This window comes from Solanum lycopersicum, chromosome 10 (assembly GCF_036512215.1).
Source record: "Solanum lycopersicum chromosome 10, SLM_r2.1".
NCBI lineage: Eukaryota > Viridiplantae > Streptophyta > Magnoliopsida > Solanales > Solanaceae > Solanum > Solanum lycopersicum.
This window is the reverse complement of record NC_090809.1, coordinates 57,140,050-57,162,286: the sequence shown is the minus strand read 5'-3', so window position 1 is coordinate 57,162,286 and position 22,237 is coordinate 57,140,050. Positions and strand designations below refer to the sequence as shown.

At 34.9% G+C, this 22,237-nt stretch overlaps 3 protein-coding genes across 9 annotated transcripts; 2 read left to right on the top strand and 1 right to left on the bottom strand.

Annotated features, from left to right (window-relative positions):
• Positions 1 to 11: 11 nt before the first annotated feature.
• On the top strand, positions 12 to 8,998 carry LOC101253540 (damage-control phosphatase At2g17340). The gene is made up of 12 exons (XM_004248959.5): positions 12 to 1,039; positions 1,322 to 1,387; positions 3,092 to 3,158; positions 3,265 to 3,333; positions 3,640 to 3,780; positions 5,232 to 5,360; positions 5,477 to 5,563; positions 6,243 to 6,317; positions 6,393 to 6,470; positions 6,888 to 6,965; positions 8,399 to 8,461; positions 8,580 to 8,998. Exons 1-12 carry the CDS (start codon positions 870 to 872, stop codon positions 8,658 to 8,660), a joined length of 1,104 nt encoding a protein of 367 aa, XP_004249007.1. The 5' UTR covers positions 12 to 869; the 3' UTR covers positions 8,661 to 8,998.
• Positions 8,999 to 9,782: 784 nt separating this feature from the next.
• On the top strand, positions 9,783 to 13,375 carry VRSLIP (virus resistant/susceptible lipocalin). Of its 4 annotated transcripts, none has more exons than XR_011211834.1 (5): positions 9,783 to 10,185; positions 10,710 to 11,176; positions 11,400 to 11,609; positions 12,537 to 12,782; positions 13,021 to 13,375. XR_011211834.1 is itself a non-coding variant. In NM_001320045.1 (5 exons), the coding sequence occupies exons 1-5, from the start codon at positions 9,960 to 9,962 to the stop codon at positions 13,060 to 13,062; spliced, it is 1,146 nt and encodes a 381-aa protein (NP_001306974.1). In that variant the 5' UTR covers positions 9,906 to 9,959; the 3' UTR covers positions 13,063 to 13,331. The 4 variants fall into 4 exon arrangements, 1 of the variants encoding a protein (NP_001306974.1); XR_011211833.1 differs by having other exon boundaries at positions 12,491 to 12,782; XR_011211835.1 differs by having other exon boundaries at positions 12,476 to 12,782; positions 13,021 to 13,348.
• Positions 13,376 to 13,439: 64 nt separating this feature from the next.
• Positions 13,440 to 20,800, bottom strand: LOC101252935 (calcium-dependent protein kinase 4). Of its 4 annotated transcripts, none has more exons than XR_011211972.1 (10): positions 20,634 to 20,790; positions 19,642 to 20,479; positions 19,075 to 19,218; positions 18,843 to 18,995; positions 18,427 to 18,542; positions 18,128 to 18,295; positions 17,448 to 17,672; positions 15,925 to 16,075; positions 14,433 to 14,607; positions 13,440 to 13,770 (listed from the first exon to the last, which is right to left on the bottom strand). XR_011211972.1 is itself a non-coding variant. In XM_004248957.5 (9 exons), the coding sequence occupies exons 2-8, from the start codon at positions 20,384 to 20,386 to the stop codon at positions 15,953 to 15,955; spliced, it is 1,674 nt and encodes a 557-aa protein (XP_004249005.1). In that variant the 5' UTR covers positions 20,387 to 20,479; positions 20,634 to 20,800; the 3' UTR covers positions 13,440 to 13,763; positions 15,925 to 15,952. The 4 variants fall into 4 exon arrangements, 2 of the variants coding, with proteins under 2 accessions (XP_004249005.1, XP_010327694.1); XR_003243972.2 differs by having other exon boundaries at positions 13,440 to 13,763; XM_004248957.5 differs by lacking the exon at positions 14,433 to 14,607 and having other exon boundaries at positions 13,440 to 13,763; positions 20,634 to 20,800.
• Positions 20,801 to 22,237: the final 1,437 nt, after the last annotated feature.

Here is a 22,237-nt window from a genome sequence, read left to right as displayed (position 1 = left end):
CTTTCATCTACTTTTAGTATTTTGATTTTATTATGTTTCGTTTCTAGAGGTCAAGAGTTCGAGCAATGGAAACAATGTTACATCTCAAACTATTGATTAAGAGATCAAGGGAAAAACAAGACATGTTCCCTAATGACAAGTTAATATTAGACCAAAGTTAATAATAAGTTGTGTGTGAGAATCAACCATGAAAACTTGATCGATGTATTCACAATAAAAACACTCATGCTCATAGATAGAAGTTGTTTGTTGGGGAACTCACCCTCAATGCACTACTCAAGTTATCATAGTGTTCTGATCGAAGTAATGGATATTCTCTATATCATTTTTGTGAAATTTAAAAAAAATATACAATCCAACATATAATATTTCGTCACATAAATTCAATATACAATATAATACTTCGAGAAAAAAATGTTATACATAACGTATCAACCTTATATAAAAGCAAGTAATAGTATATAACAAATATTTATACACAAATATACACTAAACCAAATAACATACTCAAATATAGGCTACCTAGTGTAAACATTCATTTTACCTCGAAGGGTAGTCCAGTAATTTGAGTTTGGAATTTTCATGTTGAATGTCACAAGTTCGAAATTCTTGTCAAGCAAAAATAACGGATTTTCCTTTGGAGTCGAGCTCGTTACACCAAAGTTATATAGAGGGTAATTTGCGAGTTATTGCATAGAAACAGGATTTCATTTTTTGGGTAGTGGAGGGGTTACCAAAAAGGAAGAAAAAGAGGATAATCTCTAAACTCTCACTGTGTGTTATTTTAGCTTTCAACGTAAGCATAAAGGAGGAGTGACATACGGGATCACTGAGCCAGTTGAAACGCGCGGCGAGAGAAGGCGCAAAAAATGGAGAGCTCCGGCGAACTGGTGCCTTTCCCATTGCTGACAACACCGATTGAATCGAATTATCGAGCATGCACGATCCCTTACAGGTTCCCTTCCGACAATCCCAAGAAACCAACCCCCACCGAGCTTTCCTGGATCGACCTCTTTATGAATTCCATCCCTTCGTTTAGGTACTTATTTTTTCTGTTTGAATTAGATTTCTGCGTTTTGTACTGTGAGGATGAGAAGACACTATTTTGTTTTCCACCTCCGTTTGTAGATTCGAGAAATGATGTGTAGATCATACCTTTTGGATTTAATAGTCACCTTATTAAGCTAACTATTGCTCCAAATAGTTCGATATCTGATTTTACTGTACAATATAGGAAAAACAGTATCTGTGAGTGGTGCGGAGTTTTGATTGTTCTCCGGATTAACCCATCGAATTACTTGATTTTTGTTAATTAATGCAGGAAGAGGGCTGAGAGCGATGACAGTGTTCCAGATGCTCCTATTCGAGCTGAAAAGTTTGCTCAGAGGTATCCTTCTATACTATTGTGTGTTTTCATGTTGCCTCTCGTTTCAGGGATTAGGATAGTCAATTGAATAGAGAACAAGTTCATCTTTTTCATCCCGTTTGTTAGAGGAGGGAAGTGGTGGGTACAGTGTGCTGAAAGAAAGCTGTTTTTAGTCTATTCTTTGAATCTCTATTTATCCAACAACCCAACTTAAGTACAATGTGCTGAAAAGGGTGTGTGGAGCAGCTGGCGGACTTTATTCTCATGTAATTTCATTTTTTGCTCACGTGATTACATTTTCTTTCCTCTCTTTTTTTTGGTACGTTTCAAGTTTGGTACTTTATGTTACATAATGCAACTTCCAGTTAATGTAGTGTTATCAAAGGCAAAAAGCACATAGAAATACCAAGCAAAAGTTTTTGTGATTACGGGCGTACGTAGAAAAATTAAAACAAATGTAATGCGTGGACGACTAACTATAAACACAAGTGAAATTATATAGACAAAGGAACTGACAAAAAAGAACGATTGTTTAAAACGTCAACCAAGTGAAAAAATTACTTAAAGTTTCTGATTGATATGCAAAGATGCATTTGAAGTTTCTAATATAAGTTCCCAGACTAATTTCCGTGTAATAAATCCATAGTTTCCTACTTTTAGGTACTAACATCTCATTCAATTTCATTAATTACTGATTAACTAACTATATCTACTGTTTATAGTTTTAGCGGACTCTTCACTCTTGATGTTGCCCCCGTGTTGGATTCTCCAAACATACACTACTTTTGCCGAATCTGACACGCACCTGTTGACATTTTTGAAGAGTCCGAGCAACATAGCAGACATTCACCCTGGCAGCGTAATGAGCCACATGCTTCAGCAATTTGATGCATATACTAAAGAGTGCCACCCAAATGAAGCTAAGTGCCATCTTGTGTTGTACCTAACCATAGGGTGTTAGAGCCCCTCAAGCCCGCCTTCCGCACCACTAACAAAGGAAATGAGAAGCAAGGAAGAGGAAGAGGACAGATGAGAGGGAGAAAATTGGGAAAATGTTAATTATGGATGTCTTATTCTTATGAAATAAGAGCAGAATGAATAACCTGGATAAAAGAAAAACAATCAAGGTGGGGCTTGTTAAGTGGGAGGATATAACAGGACCAATGTCAACCATTTGAAGTGTGCAAATGAAAGGTGTGCAATTTACTGTAGCCATGGGAAGCGTGGGAGGGATTTTTCACTCGATTGTACGTTCTTTAGAGTACCATATGATTCACAAGTTAGCCATTGGAGATTGGGTGTTATAAGTAGAGAATCATTTGTACAAGATTCTCTATTAGTCCAAGTATTATATACGAGATTAGCCTTTTCAATCAACAATATAACTCAATCTCAAACTAGTTGGGGTTGGTTAAATGAATCTTCTTAATTTACTATGCATTACTTGGACCTGTTCTTTTTCATCTTCTTCCAATCAATAAAATAGCTTATTTCATCAATACTTATCCAAAAAAAAAGATATTTACTTAAAAAAAGAAAAAGATTATTGTGCAAGTTACTTAGTTACTTCTAATTGTAAGTGGTTTTGACTTGTCATCAAAATGATGAAGAATAAACCATACCTTGAGCAAGTGTCAGTTACTTCAGAAGGTTTGAGGTTTATATTTACAAATTGAAAATTGATGATAGTTTCCAACTTTTACATGTACTTATTTTGGTGGATAGATATTCTGCAATACTTGAGGATATGAAGAAAGATCCTGAAAGTCATGGAGGGCCTCCTGATTGCATTGTAAGTTGAACCATATTAAGCTATCAATTGTTGACTCTTTATGTTTCCTGATAACTTCTTGTTGTTGCTCAAAAGCTAAAGCGCTTTCTCCTTTGTTTTCTTTTAGCTTCTTTGTCGCCTTAGAGAGCAAGTGCTTAGGGAAGTGGGGTTCAGAGATATATTTAAAAAGGTCAAGGTTAGTATCGTTTCTCCAATATTAGATTCCTCAAGTTGGCTCTCCTGTTAGCAAGTGGTGAAAGAAATATAATAATTGAGGGAAAGGTATTACCATAATTTTTTTTTTTTAAAAAAGATAGGCATTGCATCTGCTGTGCAGACATGCTTCTGGATGTCTGCTTGTGGATATTGACATACTTTACAAAATAAACAGTTCCACTTCTTTAAAGATCATCAATTGTTTTGTGCTCCTTATCCTGCAACATTAGAAATTAGTATCAGATTTTAACTTTGAAACATTGTTGGGTGTATTAAAATGTGCTAGGATGAAGAAAATGCAAAGGCTATATCCTTATTTAAGGATGTAGTATCTCTTAATGATGCTATTGAGGATGAAGCCAAGCGTGTAGAAAATTTGGTCAGAGGAATTTTTGCAGGAAATATATTTGATCTTGGCTCTGCAAAGGTAAACCATGCTTTTTGATCCATGACTTCTTCATAATCACTGCATGAAGTCCATTAATATTCTGAACCATTATATTCATTTGGATTGTGTATTACCCTGGGAGTAAGTCAAGTTATGGCAACTAAACACTTCCAATCAACTGCTTTGGTTTATCATATAGTTTGACAATATAAATCCAATACTATGCCCAAATTATCTAGAAATTCCAATGGAATTTTTTTTACTAAGTTATAAATTTTATCAATGTTTGGGCAAAATAAAAAAGCATGCAAATATGCCTAAAGTACAGACATCCACAGAAATAGATGGTTTTCAATTCTAGTGGAAGGTTAAGTTGCTCAAGTTCATATTTCCTCAGTTGGTTCCTTGAGTTATTTATTTCCCTTTTCTTGCCACCTTTGGAACTTGAATAGAAGTGCATTCCGTACAACCACCACTCTAGATGACAGATTTCAGCTACTTTATTCAATTTATTGACAATACTCATGATCTACTTCAAATGCTGCAACCTCGCTTACTATTTACTGCAATATGATCTTGCTCAAGGGTTTCTTACGCCAAAAAGTCAGCAGCTCAGCACCCAAAACTGATCTTATTTAGAGGGGGACCTTCTTATTCACAGGATTACGACAAGATTGGTATCTGCAACGACACTCTTTTAACCTTCTTTGGGATTTATTGCATGAGTTTTGAGTGACAGACAAACAAAAAGTCGTATTGCCTGGTCTTACTCCCAGGATCCGAAAATTATTGTCTGCCTCATGATTCCTGACTTCTTGTGCTTAAGACTAATAGTTACAAAAATCACATTTTGCACTGTCTCTCCAGTTTTTAGGACTCTACAATCTCCCAGGACTATTATCAGGTGTATTTCCCATCTTTAAAACTTAATGAAAGATGCAAATTAACTGGGAATTAGCAGAGAAGTCTTTAGAGTGCTTAGGCCCTTAGTCATTGGTAGTAATACAATGAGGCTCAAAATTACCAGTACATCAGCCAGTTCAGATGGTTTAGATTCATGATTTGGAATGTTTGCTCTGAGAAACTTATTGCAGAACACCTATGTCTTAAGTTAAACTGTTCATTTGTCTAAAGCTACTCATGTCAAACGGGTGTTACATGATATAGATTCCCACTAAAGATCTTTACAGATACATAAAACCTGCTAGAAATCAAACATGCCTATATACGAATTCCTGTTTGACATGCACACCTGAGTCTGCCTGACATATCACAACATGCACATTTCAATAGGGAGAGCTCCGTAAATTGCATAAAAGATGATATCTCAGAGCATCTTGTTGGAACCTGTTCAGACTCTAACTAGCTGAAACCTTCCAGAGTTTATTTGATATCTTAATCTTGTGCCCTGCACAGCCAGCAATTATAAAGTTATTCAAAGTTTTTAAGATCATGTAATTAATGTCTACTTTCTTCAACCTCTCTTGAAGCTTGCAGAGCTGTTTTCAGAGGATGGTATATCCTTTCTAGCTAGTTTCCAAAACCTTGTCCCTCGACCCTGGGTTATAGATGATTTGGACGTATTTATTACAAAATGGAGCAAAAAAACATGGAAAAAGGTGACTATTTTATCATATTTTGTTATCATGTGGCTTCCGAGTTTTATGATTTTCTTTGAGAAGTACCCAGTACATTTGATATCTGTTCCTTCACTGACATCCTTACTCTTATACAGGCTGTAATCTTTGTTGATAATTCTGGTGCAGATGTTATTTTGGGTATTTTGCCGTTTGCTAGAGAATTACTTCGTCATGGAGCACAGGTATGTTTTGGAGTCCCTGCTCCTTTTATGCACAGATTGTGGAAGTGTTTGTGTTTAGTAAACTAAATTCAAATTGTTTGTCACCAATAACTGGACTGTTCTTTGATTTCATTGTATTGAATGAAATGCCATTATGTGTTTTTTGATATGCTTGGTTTATGGGTTTTTACTTGTACACACGAAATCAATAAGTAGTATACATCACTGTGAGAGGATTTTGACTGCCTCTTCTGAGAATTGAACTTTATTCTCAGTTACTGCTCTTTTGGCTCTTTTGCCGACATGAGGATGTTAATGAAAATGGTTTATTTCCAGTAAAACTTTACACTCGAGTGGGGATTTTGTGTTGCTTTAATGGCTAAACAATAGTTGCAGCACTTTTGGTATGGTAAATATCATCATTCTTGTCGTGTTTCTATTTCATGAATCCCCTGAAGCAAATAAAGTGTAGGACCTCAATACCCCTAGTTTAATAGGTATGAAGCTCTAGCAAATAAGTTACATTTTCGTATATGTCAGCATGATGATAGTATGAATTGCATCAAATTGGCTGCCACATTGATTAGCTGATATTCGAAAGCTATTTTTAGCTCTTATCAGTAGTATATGAAAGCATTTCTGGTAACACTTTGTTTTTCCTGTTTCCATATCTCATTTAACTACTGCTTTCTTTGGCCAGGTTGTTTTAGCTGCTAATGACTTACCTTCTATCAATGATGTTACTTACCCCGAGTTAGTAGAGATTATTTCTAAGGTAATAGATGTCTTATGTTTCAACTTGTGGGGCTCTCAGCTTTTGTTTGGTATTAACATGTTTTGGTTATAACAGTTGAAAGATGAGCATGGGAAGCTCATAGGTGTTGACACATCCAATCTTTTAGTTGCCAATTCTGGTAATGATTTGCCGGTAAGTGGCAGTTGTTTTTAGCTTCATTTGCATACTGCAGAGCTTCCTCCCGCACCCTCCAAGAAGATAATGGGAAACTTATTTTCTAGATTTAGGTTCCCTCATGGCTTACAATCAATCTCCTAATTTCATGCCTCTATTGCTTATCCCGTAATTGTACATTTCGTCTTAGCTTATTGAGAATTCCTACTTTAAAGCAAGCGAGAATTCTTCAGGGCTAACTATTTTGGTTCTCACCCAACCTAAGTTTAGTATGCACCTACCCTTGAGCTTACTCTCCAGCTTGGCTTGGCTGGGCTGGGGTATTAGGCATGTGATAAGTTGCATGAATGTCAGGTTGAGTGGTTGACGAGGCAATTTCGGACTAGTCCAGATGTCAGGTTTATTTACTGAATGCATTTATGCATGTTGTTGCAGGTTATTGATCTTACAACGGTATCTCAGGAGCTGGCATACTTGGCAAGTGATGCTGACCTCGTCATTGTAGAAGGCATGGTAAGGCTTTTGCAGTTATTAATTGAAACTGTTATCTCCTCTGTGGCATGACATGTTAAAATTTAGTGATTATTTCGTGTTGTTGACCTCTAAAAAGCTTTATTACAAGGGCTATTCGTCTGCTTGCGTCTTGTACTTTGCTCCTACTCAGACTCTTTAAAAATGCTGTCGGCTGTATGTCGGATCCACCAAAATTAGCGCAGTTTTTGGTGGATCTGACATGAGTTCAGCAACTTTTTTTTAGAGTCCGAACAACATAACTTTGCTCGGTGACTTGGTTCATATGTACCTTGTATTATGGGTTTTACATTTTGTTTTCTTCTTTATAGTTGTGCTTAAATGGGAGATGATTTATATAAATGAAATGTATCAATTGATTAAATATGAGGACAATAAGGTAAGATGTGGAAAGAATATGGCAAAAGTCAGCTTCACAATTAATTTGGTGCTGCCTCTTTGAATGTGAATAGCTATGTCTCTTTTTTTCTGATAAGTGTGAATAGCTATGTTGTTGGGGCAGTGTTGCATTAGAAGTTTAGGGATATTAATGATGCCAATGTGGGTGTAAAGCAAGATTTAGGAAGACTCTAATCGGCAAAGCTCAAACTCCTCAATGAAGTTGGTTGCAAGCTGCCTACAGGACATGAACAGCTAGAGTTTTCCTTTACTTTTACAAGTTAGAAGAGCTATTTTCTTAGGGGACAGAGTTACGTTAAAAGATTAGGGATGGGAATGATTCCATGTGGGTGGGGACCTGTCTGCAACCCCTCACCTAGCCTGCAAGTCTCCTGCTCTAATTGCCAATTGCCATTTCACACTTCTCTCTCCTGTATTGTTGTGACAGGACGAAGGGTATGGATCATCGTGGCTTCTCATAACTTTTACTACTAAGCACTTCTCCACTTTTTAGGAACTATATTTTTCTCTTGAAGTTATATAAACTGATCAAAGCCTCTTATTTTAGATTTTCCACCAATTACCTGCTCCTGCTACCTCGTATTGGAACTTCCCGATTTGTGATTTTGCTTTAAAAAATATGAGCATCTGAATATTCGACATCATACTGTAATAAATTGTTTTGAAGTTTTTAAATTTACAAATCTCCTGCCTGCTCATGTTTCTTAAAAAGAGAGGAGAGAAAATGTAAGTGAGTTGCATAACTTCTACAGATTATTATTCATAAAGTCAAAGTGTCACCAATCAAAAGCCTATTTGTAGATCAGGAAATCCTAAACAAGCTATAGTCTTGAGAACAATTAAACACTTTATTCCTGATAAAAATATAAGGATTGAATCTAATCTTAAAGGGTTATGATTTAAACAAAAAAAATCCTATGCAGAAAAATAATTATATCTTCATGGAGCGCGTCACTCACCATATTTTAAATTTCCAATCTCTCTCAACTTTTAGCTTCTCTTTGAATTCATTGCAGGGCCGCGGAATAGAGACAAACTTGTATGCTCGATTCAAATGTGATTCCCTCAAGATTGGAATGGTAATATACCTTCATGCTTTCATTTAGAACCATATAAGCGATCCCCAAAGGAAGTCGAAAAGAAAGTTACTTTTTTTGACCTTTTTAAAAAAATTTTTTTTTTGTTCCTTAAACACAGGTAAAGCATCCGGAAGTTGCTCAGTTTCTTGGAGGAAGGCTTTATGATTGCGTCTTCAAATTTAACGAAGCTTCAAGTTAAATAGTTTAGGTATCAACTATATCAAGTTCTTTCTGGAAGTTTAGACAAACCCAACAAATTGAAGATATTGGTAAATCATTATATTGGATATTATTTGCAACTTTTTTTGAAAGTTGGATTGCAAATGAAGCATCTGTGTTAATGCTTCCTTGTGCTTAGGTGCATCTGCAGTAGTGTAACCTTGCAGGTATATCACATTGCAGCTTGATCTTACCTCTTTCCAGCAGTAAATGCCTCTTTTTTCTCCTGTATTTTTCGGAATCATTTGTAATAAAGATATTGGCTAGCTACGATTGAAAGAGGTTTTATCAATAGAATTCTCATCTATTCGTGATCTATGTACTGGATATTGAACATATACAGATGCAAGGCATACCGCTAAGGATGTGACGGGGTAGATGGACTCTTCCACGCTTAACCAAAGGTCTTGTGTGATCGACACTCTTATTTTGCCCATATTAATTTGCGAGGCAAATGAGAATAGTTCATAATGTATAGAGGAATATATGATTGTGGTAAATTAGTTGTTAATAAATCATAATTTCCATAGCAAGGATGTCTTCACTGAGCACATTAATCTTCTTTGCTTTTCAAAAGTATATTCCTTCTAATAGAGCATTATGCGTTGTTATATTGTACCTCTATTAACAAATTACCATTAAAAATTAGAGAACTCCCAATTTGTAGGTCGAAAGTAGCAAGATTTTCGTGACATAAAGAGCTAGGGTGTGGTAAAAATGGAAAATATTCTTTCTCCTTAAATTATATGTTTTTTGGGACCATAATGAATTACGGTGATTCTGATATTCAAAAGTCTCGAGTTTATACTAATGAGAGAGAAGAAAATTTTATTGGCCGTGTTAAATATATCTGCGAACTATTAGTTGAACTGGAAATCCTAATGTGGTTCGAAAGACAGAGAGTTGATGTGGGAGGCTTTTCAATTGTGCATGAAATATAGATAATCTCTGTCATACTCCGTTCAAAAACTAGAGCATATATGTCCGAAGACTGAGTAGGAACGAACATGTGTGACAATCTTATTCGTTGTCGATTCGATATTTAATAAATATTGGATCGGTGAATAAGATCATGATATGTTCTTTAGTATAAATGATATATATATATATATACTTTAGTTTTTGAACAGCGTACAGCGGTATATATTTGTCCTTTCCCTTTCTAAAAACGAGTCTTACAAAAGTTAGACAAAATATTTGGTAAAATGGAAAAAAGAAAAGAGATAAGAAAACTAATGTTAGGCTAAAACTGTTTGCACGGCTCCTCACTGTATCATCAATGGCTGCTCTGTCTGCTTCTGCCCATGTGAGAATTCGCACCTTCTTCCATTCATCTTTCACTAACAATAAAATATCAAACTTCTCCCAACAATTCAAACTTGAAAATTATACCACTATTACTACTATTACTACTTCGAAGAGAAGCATCTCCATACCCGCCTTGGCACCAAAGACAACGGAGAACTCAGCTTCCCAACTCCAATCAACTTCAGATTCCGTTAAAGGTAAGCACAAAAATACACCATCAATATCAGAAATCAAAAAATTTGGGTTTCGTCCCCAGAAATTTACCGAAAAAGAGTTATAGATTGAGACTTAATTACCAAACATAACAATAGTTTGGATAATTACCAGATTTAGCAACAGGGGTTGTATCATTGATATTGCAATAGATACATACAAAACAATTGTGGTATAGAGGGAGTGAATTTCAGAAACTGTTGTAATAGTGATGCAGGGCGAATTTTATAAACTTTGCTAGATACTTCTCTTATAGTTTTTTAATATATAATTTTTTTCACATTCACTTTGAAAATTAATTAAATTAACGTTTGAAAAGCAACAAAATTGGACAGAGGGATAGAAATTTAGCTTATCAAACAAAAAGAATGTCTTAGTGAAAGATATTTTGTAAGTTTTTTCATGAGTTAATTTGAGTTACATATTTGTTCAATTTTTAAATGGCTGGTAAAATATAATTTTCATGTGCTAATTTTGAGTAAATTTTCCTTCTTTTTTGCTTTTATAGACTCTGAAAATATCAATTTGAAAGGATGGGCTGAGTTTGCAAAAAATGTGTCTGGCGAATGGGATGGGTTTGGAGCAGATTTTAGCAAGCAAGGTGAGCCGATTGAATTACCGGAATCTGTAGTCCCTGGAGCTTACAGGGAGTGGGAGGTGAAGGTATTCGATTGGCAAACTCAATGTCCTACTCTTGCTCGTGATGATGATGCCTTCTCTTTCATGTACAAGTTCATTCGGCTCCTTCCTACCGTTGGCTGTGAAGCTGATGCTGCAACTAGGTATAGCATCGACGAGAGGAATATTTCTGATGCCAATGTTGCTGCCTTTGCGTATCAATCAACCGGATGTTATGTGGCTGCCTGGTCCAATAATCATGATGGAAATTATAATACAGCTCCTTATTTGTCATGGGAATTGGAGCATTGTTTGATTGATCCCGGGGACAAGGAGTCGAGGGTGCGGATTGTTCAGGTTAGAGGTCATGACATGTTTATTGATTGATTAGATAGTCACTCAAGTAATAGTTATACTCTCAGAAAAGTTGCTTTCTTTCTTGAAGAGAAAATTGGTATTAAAACGAGATTTGACTTTATGTAAGAACTATTAGTCGAGTGTCCATATGAGAAATCAATCCTTCATTGTTTTTACCTGCCCAAATTTAAGTCAATCCGCCCATTTGTCACCTCTAATTCAGGTTGTGCGCCTTCAAGATTCTAAGTTGGTATTGCAAAACATTAAGGTGTTTTGTGAGCATTGGTATGGGCCGTTTCGAAACGGGGATCAGCTTGGTGGGTGTGCTATTCAAGATTCTGCATTTGCTTCTACCAAAGCCTTGGACCCTGCAGAAGTCATTGGTGTTTGGGAGGGTAAGCATGCCATCTCCAGTTACAACAATGCTCCAGAAGTAAGCACTAAATGACCCTATCCATTGAACTGTGCGACATCTCACTAAAAGTAAACACATACAATACTATTTGTTATTGGGTGGTAGTGATATTTGAACACATGACATCTTGCCTGGCTCTAATAGCATGTTAAATTGTGTGAGCATTTCATCTAAAAACTTATTTAGCTAGAGTATACACTTCTAATTACTTAATTATATTATGTCTCTCCACTATCATCCTGCTATTATCAAGTTGAAGAAGGTTTTCTACTTGTGACTTGGAATGCTGACTAACATTACATAACACATAGTCCAGAGCACTGAATATCCCATGTGATTATTGTAATTGTAGGTTTTTCCTTGCTCACCTTGTTTTTAGTGCAGCTTCAACAACTTCATTTGGAGCAGAATTAATAGATTTTGATATTTTAGTGCCTTGACTGCAAGTTAGAAGTGTTTTCAGAATTGTACTTTTTTAGAATTTCACCATACGTTCAGCCTTTTGCTTTGACTTCCTAGCCCCAGAGGTTGACAATCATAATCTCATACGTTGATTGCATCCAATGATCACCTGGTATGGGTAGAACTTCGAAATTTGAACGTAGAAACCAGACGCTTCACCTTATTTCTAGGAAGTTAAATCAACAAAGTGCTAAAGGTTCTTTTAGTTCCTTAATATTTCAGTGAAATTTCCATTTTAATCATGTTAGATGTCCTTTTCTTGCTCAGGCAATAAAAACCTTCACACCATAATCAACAAGGATTTAAACTGTTGACTTGATGGCAGAGTAGTTGAAAACTAAATTAGATTGACAAAGAGAATAGTGCACCAAACACCATCTTATTGACTTGACTTTTCAGCTTATATGTTTTCAACATTGTAGTTTCTTTATTGCTAGCAATGTCTGTGGTTAAATCAGAGATAAAGAATTTTTAGCATGTCAGCATCAGAAGGAATAAGTAATGGAGAGTTCTGAATTACACTTCCAGAAAGTTATTCAAGAGCTTGTCGATGGCAGCACCAGGAAGACAGTACGAGATGAATTAGATCTTGTTGTGCTTCCAAGGCAACTATGGTGTTGTTTGAAAGGCATTGCAGGTGGTGAAACTTGCTGTGAAGTTGGGTGGCTGTTCGATCAAGGACGTGCCATTACATCCAAATGCATATTTTCTGATAATGGCAAGTTAAAGGCAAGTAGTTCTCTTTTTGTTTCTCCTAAAAAGGAAACTTTTTTGTTACTTATTTATTCTCAGTCTGTTTTTAAGCTGTTGCTGCTTTCATATCATCGATATACCTTCTTAAACTTTGTATCTAAGTCAAAATCAAACAATCAAATTGAAACGAAGAAGGTATCAACAACCCAATTTTTAAATGGATCACAATTTCATAGCACCTGCTTATTGTGACACTCTGTCTGATATTCTTCAGGAAATTGCTATAGCATGTGAAAGTGCAGCACCAGCACAATAGGTCACAATTACCTACAACATATGGCCAGTGCAGTAGGAAGACAACTGTTCAATTTCCCTTATCCAGAATTAAATTAATGGACAGGAAGTATATAATTGTATATTCAACATTGGTTTATTTTCAAGTGGCAACAATTATGTTTAATAATGGTCTGAGATAAATGATATTAGTTGATATAAGCTTTTTAGTTGAGTGAGAAACGATTAGTGAGAATTCATATAACCGATCTCAACTTGATAGGAATTGAGTATGGTTGTTGTAATAGCTAATAACCCTTCTCTGCTAATGACTTCTCTTAGTTCCTTGTACCAAATGATTGACATGCCTCCAGCAAAATCTTTTTAAAAAAACTTCCATGAAAGTACAACATAACAGTATTACTATAAACAAGCATAAAAATAAATAGCATAAATTATCATGAGTAGAAAAGTGAAGCATCATTCATGGAATAAAACATCATATGATAAAACAACATAATTTAACAATTTGAAACGAGGAAGCCTTTCTCTAAAGAACAAGACTAATTTGAACACATTAGTGGGAATATTTTCAACACTAAAAACTAAATATAAAGCTCACAACAAATCGTGGAAGCATAGAGCTGTCCGATAGGGTCTTTCACTCATCCTCTTCTAGCAAACTCGAAGGTACTGGATGTTACTGGATGAAAGTCTATTGCCCTGGCCTCTTTTCTGTACAACCTGCAAACTAGCCAGTGCCTAAATTAGAAACTTCTTTAGTAGAATACATGATCAACGCCGCCAGTCTTCTTCAGTAGAACACAAAACAGTATTAATGTAATTTTCTTTTAGGAGAGCTAAGAAAGTTAGGATTATGTAATTTTCACAAAGGAGGAGGAGACGATTGTTCATTGCTTCTTGTAAAGAGAAATTAGCAAATGGTCTCTGGGTCTCAACAACTCAATTAGGACTCGAACAGATGCATGAAACTTTGCTCTCATTGAAACTTGTAAACTTATCAAGCTCGTTAATCTTTCAATCTTTTTTTGGAAGCTGACTAAGAAAATATATCTCAAAGCACCGATTTTCTGCATCCACTTAAAACCAAAGCATGAATTTCTACTGAACTCATAAATCCTCTTCCCCTCTTAGCTCGGCATAACCCCACGCTCCCCCTCTGTTCGGACTCAAAACCAAAAAAGTATGATAGCTTCTGCTCCTATGCATCATTAGCCCTTTTCTTTTCAACTACATGATCCTACTATTTTCCTAACCAAAAAGTATGATAGCTTCTGCTCCTCTGTCATAGCCCTTTTCTTTCCAACTATTTTACTTTTTGTTCCAATGTAGCCATCAAAGGACATTCACAGTAACATTAAAATCAATCTATAACATGCTACTAATACATACCATCATACATTTTGATAGCATATTCACGAGCAGATCTTCAAGATCAAACATAGTCTGTTCACCAAACCACAAAGTTTTGTGATGCCTCCCCCAATATAAACTCTGTACCACCTGGGTGTCCCAAATTCTCATTCATACCTCACGAATGCTCCACCAAGCATGTTAAGTTGCAAATCTGGATGATGCAAGATAACATTTCAAATAATCATCCACTGTGAGAAAACCCAATAGATTTTTCTTTTCTGATAAGAGTGTGAATATAGAAGATCGATAGAGAGAATCCGTATAGCCTACGCCAACTAGTTTAACATTGAACTAAAGTAAATTTCTCACTCATCCTTCACTCTCTTGAAATAAGATTACTGTTCTTTTCCACATCAACTAAAGCCACCTACAAGACTGAGAGTCCCAAAATGCAGTTAAGCTCCTGATATATCACAAACATATTTTGGGGTAATCTTTGCCTAAGAAGAAAAAAGTAGCCAATATCAGCCTAAAGTCCCGTCCTCACTGTATCTTCAATTCATGCATTTTCATATTGCATGATTCTTGAACTGAACCACATCATTTTGTTCTCTGCCCTCAGAAAGAACATCATGAGCAAGATAAAGCCCGACTCCCCTTGAGCTGATTTTCCACCCATTTCTCAAACCCCTTCCTCTCCCCGTCCAATTATGAGATCCACATTGTTATCTTTTCAAGTCAACTAAACAAAACCATAGGTCCAACAATACTGATCAACATCATGGTCACATCAATCGACATCCAAAATTGGGATACTGAATACATTATAATCTTGTAATGAAACACACACTAGATTATCACATACACCTCACTGAACTTCAAAGGTTCAATCAAATTTTCTTAGCAACTTCCACCACAATATAGTGAATAACGTACAAGTTAATTGGCAAACGTTGGCCCTAGTAACTCCTATATCAGACCTTGATGTTGCGACTCAAGCATTACTCAAAGGAGGTGCAAGGCTGACATAAATAACAAAAGAGACACAATATGCACCACTGCCAATTGAAAAAACAAGGTCAAACCATTAATGCGGTTGTCAAGGAACTGTACGATCAAATGCCACTAAACAGAATTTCTCAATATGAGAGCCAATGCAAACAGTTTAAAACCAGCCCCTCTTGTACATCGCCAATCAATTGTCAATAAGAAACTCTCGCTAATGATTCTTCTTCCAGGTCTCAACCCCAAAAATCAGCCCAATCATTTAACAATTTTATGTAGGACAATACAAGTGACTAAGTGAATAACCATAGAGCTGAATAGGAAAAAAATCTTAAGAGACTCAAAGTTCAAAAGTTAAAGAACTCTAAATGTAGAATGGATACAGGCCTTCCAATTCAATTTTAAGTAGAAAAGAACATTTTAAGATTTTTCATAAGTTCACTAAACACAATGCAAGCAGTAAGACTGATGCATTTCCACAAAAAAGGATTACTTTGAAAGAAAAAAAGGGGGAGGAATGTACCTAGTAGAGATGTCTGTCTGAGAAGCTACTACTGAGCTCCTGATGCATCTCTCATGCTCAAATTCAGACTATTTCGCATTGTTCGTCTCCCTATACACGGATTTCCTTTTTGCATCATAGCAACAAATTCTCCATAATCAATTCGTCCATCCTGGAAAGAAGTGCACCAGGAAACAAATTAGTATATATGACAAGCAACAAATATAAAAAACAAAACGAACCATTACATGCATATAATCACAGAGATATTCCAGAGGTAATATTGCCTACATGGTGGGAAGATTCAGGCACAAACTCTAATGAATTATATTATAGGGTTTTGCCTGCGTGGAGGCATAAAATCTACTTAAACTGATGACGATGTGAGTTTGTGCCAAACATTTGGGAAGCAAAAAGAAATTTTGATGGAGATAAGGTGTTTGGGCAAAATGGAATGTGCTTTTAACCAACAGCAAAATCAGTTCTCCTGAAGAAGCTACATATCCTTATCAATAATTATTTACGAAAATATCCCGTATTGATTTTTAAAAGGAAATCAACTATTAAACTGTTGTCCCCTTCTCCTTCTTCACCGTGGATTTTCGCCATCATCTTCCCAACTCTTTCTTTATGCAAATCTCACACAAAATGAATTCAATTAAACAAATTGAAAAACTTAATCAAAGTCTCAAATAATAATAAAGTACCGATACTTAAAAAAGCACTTTTTGAAAGGATTGACCATACTCAAAACAACTTTTCTAATCTTTAACAGCACTTCTCAAATGATTTGGCCAAACACTAACTACTTCCTCCGTTTCAAAAAGGATGGCCTAGTTTGACTTGGAATGGAATTTAAGAAAAGAAAGAAGACTTTTTAATCCTGTGGTTCTAAATTAAAGTTTTGTCAAATGTACCAAAATCCCCTTTAACCATATGGTCTTAAACATGTCACGTGAAAAATTAAAGTTAAAGTGTTGCCAAAAAAGGAAAGGGATCATTCTTTTTGAAACAGACTAAAAAAGAAATAAGGTCATTCTTTTTTAAACGGAGGGAGTACTACAGTTCCAATATACTTCTCAAAAAAACACTTATTGACTACTCAAAATAAGCAGATTTTAGAAAAGTTTGATCAAGCAGGCTCATACTCAAGAGATATTCAACGTGATTTGAAATACTTAGAGATGTCTCTAAGTTTTGTACTACATAATTTAGTACTTCATCTTCTTATTATTCCTTTTTAAACACTTGAATCTATGAGCATAATTTACATTTTCCATTCACTTTAATGAATCCTATAATCCATGCACAATTATAATTCCACAGGCGTGGCTAAAAAATGAGAGGCTAAGAGACTTAGCTTAGGCAATCTGACCAAACAAACTATAACATAATCTTCAAAGATACTTTTGAAAAGAATCTGAGTGCGTCCAAAACTCCAAACATGATGAATAAAACAGAGATGTCTGGTAAACTAGTAAAGTACTTCAGTTTCATATTTAGTACCTAAAAGACAAATTTATGTTCTAAAACAGTGGACTTACATTATCCTGATCGACTTCTCTTATAATATCCTCAAAGTAAACATCTGTCATGTTATGCTCTATACAAGCTTGCTGGACCTCATCAACTGTTATGTAACCACTTCCATCCTTGTCAAAATATTGAAATGCTGCCATGAGATGTTCCTCGCGCTCCAATTTATTAAGATGAACAGTTGCCGCAATGAATTCTCCATAGTCAATAGTTCCACTATTGTCCACATCAGCCTGAAATTGTGAGTTAGCTACATCAATCACCTTAGATAATTTAAAGGAGCTTTGCATGAACCTCATAGAAACACATGTTTGTAGTTGAGGGACACTAGAAAGATCAACAGAGAAATCATGTGGATTGAAATAAGAGATAAATGATTCCAAGTCAGAGTTTAGCTAGAACAATTTCCTCAAACTTTCAAGGACTTGTGACACACAAAAAAAAAGCTGAGTAACTTGAAAAATGAACTTCAGAAGCTACAGAAGTTCTTGATAATTTAACGCAGGAGAGTGCCGAAATTCCAATTCAACTCTCCACTTTCCAAACAGATAGAATTCACCATCATTAACTTGTGCAATTCTACAGAGATGAAGATTCTGAACTTCCATAGTAGACAGTCTCGTCATTAGTAATTTGAGGAAGATGTTGGAAACATGTTTTAATCACTTTGCAATAAAGATTTCCTTACCGCATCCATAAGTTCCCGTATCTCCGTATCCTTTAAGGTAGAGCCATATTTTCTCAACCCTGCTTTTAGTTCATCAAATGTAATTGCACCACTATTGTCAGTATCCATGGCCTTAAACATCTCTCTCAGACCAGCAATCTCTTCTTCAGACAAGCTTTCAGCAATCACCTGGAAGAACCCAGAGGAAACACAATAAAGTTCGTCAAAAATATTACAACATTGGTTTGATTTGACATGGACGAACCTGAGTTTACAGTATTTCTTGATGCATAAATTCATAACAAGATTTGAACACATACCCGCAAAGCCATCTTTTTTAACTTGTTCATAGCAGAGAACTGTTTTAGGCGAGAAAGTACTGCAGGATCCAGTGCTCTATCAGGAGCGACACCATTTTCGCAAATCCAAGGATGACCTGCAGAATTTAGAGGATATCATAATATGAACCTTAGTTCATTGATGTAGGGACATGTATACTATACAGATGCAATTTGATACACCTTAAACAGTGCAAATCGACACCTTTCCAGTCATGATGGACCAAAACTGTTATGTAATAATTCAACTTTGACAAAGCATATCATCGTTACAAAATCTGCTTCTCTTGATTGTGTAACCATATAAAAAGAATCCCCAGATTCATCAACAATGAAAAGGACAAATAAAGACAAATAAAAGATTGCTTTCACATAATAAGGTAATTAGGTAAACATACATAATACTTCATGAGCAGTTAACCGCTCTGACGGCTGCATGCACAACATCTTCCGGATAAGATCTTTTGCACTCTCAGATATCAACGGCCAAGGATCTGAGTCAAAATCAATGTGTCCTTTCAGAACTGCGTCAAATATTCCCTGCTGTGTTTCTGTAGAATTCAGATAGTAAGTTTATGGAGATGCATAGAAAGTTGAGAACATACCCTTTAAGATTAATAGAGGATATACCAGCCCAAAATGGTGGCACACCACTTAGCAGTATGTAGAGTATGACTCCTGCTGTCCACACATCAGCTTCAGGACCATAATGCTTCAAAAGCACCTCAGGAGCCACATAATATGGACTACCAACAACATCTGTGAATATTTGTCCTGCAGAAGCAAACAACGAATACCAATCAACCAACATTACAATACAAGGAAATGATCGAATGACGGTCCCCACTAAATCAGAATCTCAGAAACCAATATTTACTGATCTCCCAAATGCGACAAGTTAGGGATATATATAAGCATCTCCAAGAATGCACTTTAGTAATGATTCCAGCATCAACTTAGGAACTATCTCAGTGGAATATACAGCTGTGAATATATATCTCAACAGAGAGGCATTAACCCAAGCATGAAAAAACAATTCTTGAGGAAATAAAACACAGGTTCGATAACTAAACATTGCGTAGGTGAAAAGAGAAGCATCAATTAGTTAAAAAGGCGAAAAAAAGAAGCTGTATTCTGTAACACAACATCCCAACAAAAGCAATTAAGACCAAAAAGGTAAGCTTTCACATCATTTACCTGGCTTAAAGAAAATAGAGAGTCCAAAATCAATGGCCTTGAGAGAGAAATCATCATCCTTATTAACCAACAAGAAATTCTCAGGTTTGAGATCTCTATGCATAACACCAAGAGAATGACACGCCTCCACAACCCCAACAATAATTTTAGTCAATTCAGCTGCCTTTCTCTCACTGTAATGTCCTCGTTGTATGATCCGATCAAACAACTCACCCCCACTACATATCTCCATAACAATATGAACATATAAAGGATCCTCATAAGCCCCTTTAATCGTAACAATATTCCTATGACCTGCCAAATGATGCATTATCTGAATTTCCCTTCTAACATCGTCAATATCCTCCTTCGAAATCAACTTCCTTTTCGAGATTGATTTACAGGCATACTCAGCACCGGTAGAAATTTCTGTACATAAATAAGTAGTCCCGAACTGCCCTTGTCCTAACTTCCTTCCCAAAGTATAAAGATCGCGAATATTCTGGGTCTTATGACCCATTACGTAATAAGCCTGATTACTCCCTGAACGATTCATGCTAGCTTTTCTGGGACTAACAAGAGACAAAGAATGCTCCTTCTTGTGATTACTATTCTGTTGAGCGTTGCTAGTGGGAGAAAAATTGTCAGAAGAAGAATAAGAATTGCCGGAAGAAGGGTTATGATTGGTGGAGCAGGAACTATCTTCAGGCTGATTGTAGCCCTGAAAAGTTTTGCCTCCAATAGATCCACGGCATGTATTGCCCATCAAACAAACACAAAAAATCACAATAACCCCTCAGCTCGGCAATGTCAGAATCAATAACACCTTCGTCATTCACAATTTTTTTTCTTCAACAAACTGACGAAAAACAACAAAAAAATTACTGGGTAATTCACAGAATTTGTAAAGAAGCTGAAATGAAGAAGATAGAACGTATTGCAAAACAGATCAATATAGAACTTTGTATGACGAATATTGGATCAAATACATGAAAATAAAAACAAAAACTTACAGAGAAGAGAGATGAAATGGAGATTAAGCGAAGAAGAAGGATAGATCTGAATGAAAAAAAAGGAGGAAGAGAGCAATTTTTCCTCTAAATGAGAAGAAGGAAGAAGAAAGGAAAGAGGAGAAAGAGAATAAATGGAGGTTCAACTCCAACAATGGTCAGCTTCAATTAAAAGGTTGTAATAATATATACTACTATTGACTTACTAATTTAATCTCAATCTCGTATTAGTTCGTCATCTTACTAAAAATATTTACCGATCTTGTTTACTTACTAAATTAACGTAATATTAAGTTATTAATTTTTAGAAAAAATGCACAAATATCCGCTCAATCTATATTCGAAATCTTAGAGCACTTATACTATATTAAGATACTATTACTCATAAACTTATTTTATAAGTAATTTTTCCTCTAAAATTTCGAATATAGATTGAAAGAGCACCGAACATTATTCCATTTATTTTAATTAGAAGTAAAACACATATTATTTTTTTGTCATTTACTAAAAATATATATCTAAAACTACATGTTTAGATAATATTAGTAATTAAAAAATTCTCATTTTATCCTTGTAATAATACTCTTTAAAGCTTAAATAAACTTGGAATTTCTAAAAAAAAAAAATCGAGAGTTAATTAATTATGTTTTACTTTCTCGTATTATTATTATTTATTATTAATTGACTTGTCATATTTATTAATAAAATATTTATTGATTTACGTCTTTCATTATGCTATTTTTAGTATATTTTGTGTCTTTAATTACTTGTTCATTTTTTTTAATTGTTTTTAACTACTTATTCGTTCTGCCAAATCAAGAAAGAACAATTTTTTTTACTTATTATACCTTCAATTAATTATTTTGAAAAAGGTAAGATTTCTGGAGAACGTATTTACTGTTAAGGATAAAACGTGTAAAAAAATATTATATTTTCTTGATATGTCAAAAGTTATAATTAAAAATGTAATACATTTTCTAAATAAATGACAAGTAAAATTAAAGAGAATGAGTATTTATTTTAACGATATCTATTCATATGTGAACATATTTTTCATAAATTATTTTGATGTCTATCAATATGGATCAAGGATAAATTAATAAAATTAATTATTTTATTTATAATTTCTTAAATATCATGTAAACTAAAACACGAAGGAAATAGCAAAGAAAGTGCGAAGAAGTCTCATGTTAAGTTCGGGCTCAAGTCGAAAAAAATTTATATTACGAAAAAGATGAAGCACTACTCATCACTTCAACATAATCTTTATTATAAATGAACATATTTTCTCTCCAATGTGATTTTTCTTTTTATATAAAACAATACTTTTATATTTATACCATATTTTATCAAGCTTTTAAAAAAAAAAAAAATAGTGAATAATAATTTATATGTAGCTTATTAATTTAAAAGATATTTTTATCAATGTAGAACCAAGAAAAAAAAAGTTCTTGGTCAAACTTTTGAAAAGTATTTTTTTTGGAGGAAATTACATGTTCCAACTTTTGCTGTTCTGCAAAAAGTATAGATTTTTAAAGAACAAAATTTGATAAAATTCTCAACTTTCTAAAAAAATTTTAAAAAAATTATTAATCAAACAAACTATT

Coding starts and splice junctions, on each gene's coding strand:
- LOC101253540 (XM_004248959.5), top strand. CDS start 870: ATGGAGAGCTCCGGCGAACTGGTGCCTTTCCCATTGCTGACAACACCG. Junction 6,318..6,392: donor TAGTAGAGATTATTTCTAAG/GTAATAGATGTC, acceptor TGGTTATAACAG/TTGAAAGATGAGCATGGGAA. Junction 6,966..8,398: donor TCGTCATTGTAGAAGGCATG/GTAAGGCTTTTG, acceptor AATTCATTGCAG/GGCCGCGGAATAGAGACAAA.
- VRSLIP (NM_001320045.1), top strand. CDS start 9,960: ATGGCTGCTCTGTCTGCTTCTGCCCATGTGAGAATTCGCACCTTCTTC. Junction 11,177..11,399: donor CGAGGGTGCGGATTGTTCAG/GTTAGAGGTCAT, acceptor CCTCTAATTCAG/GTTGTGCGCCTTCAAGATTC. Junction 11,610..12,581: donor GTTACAACAATGCTCCAGAA/GTAAGCACTAAA, acceptor TTACACTTCCAG/AAAGTTATTCAAGAGCTTGT.
- LOC101252935 (XM_004248957.5), bottom strand. CDS start 20,386: ATGGGCAATACATGCCGTGGATCTATTGGAGGCAAAACTTTTCAGGGC. Junction 19,219..19,641: donor CTCTATTTTCTTTAAGCCAG/GTAAATGATGTG, acceptor TTGCTTCTGCAG/GACAAATATTCACAGATGTT. Junction 18,296..18,426: donor TAAAAAAGATGGCTTTGCGG/GTATGTGTTCAA, acceptor GGGTTCTTCCAG/GTGATTGCTGAAAGCTTGTC.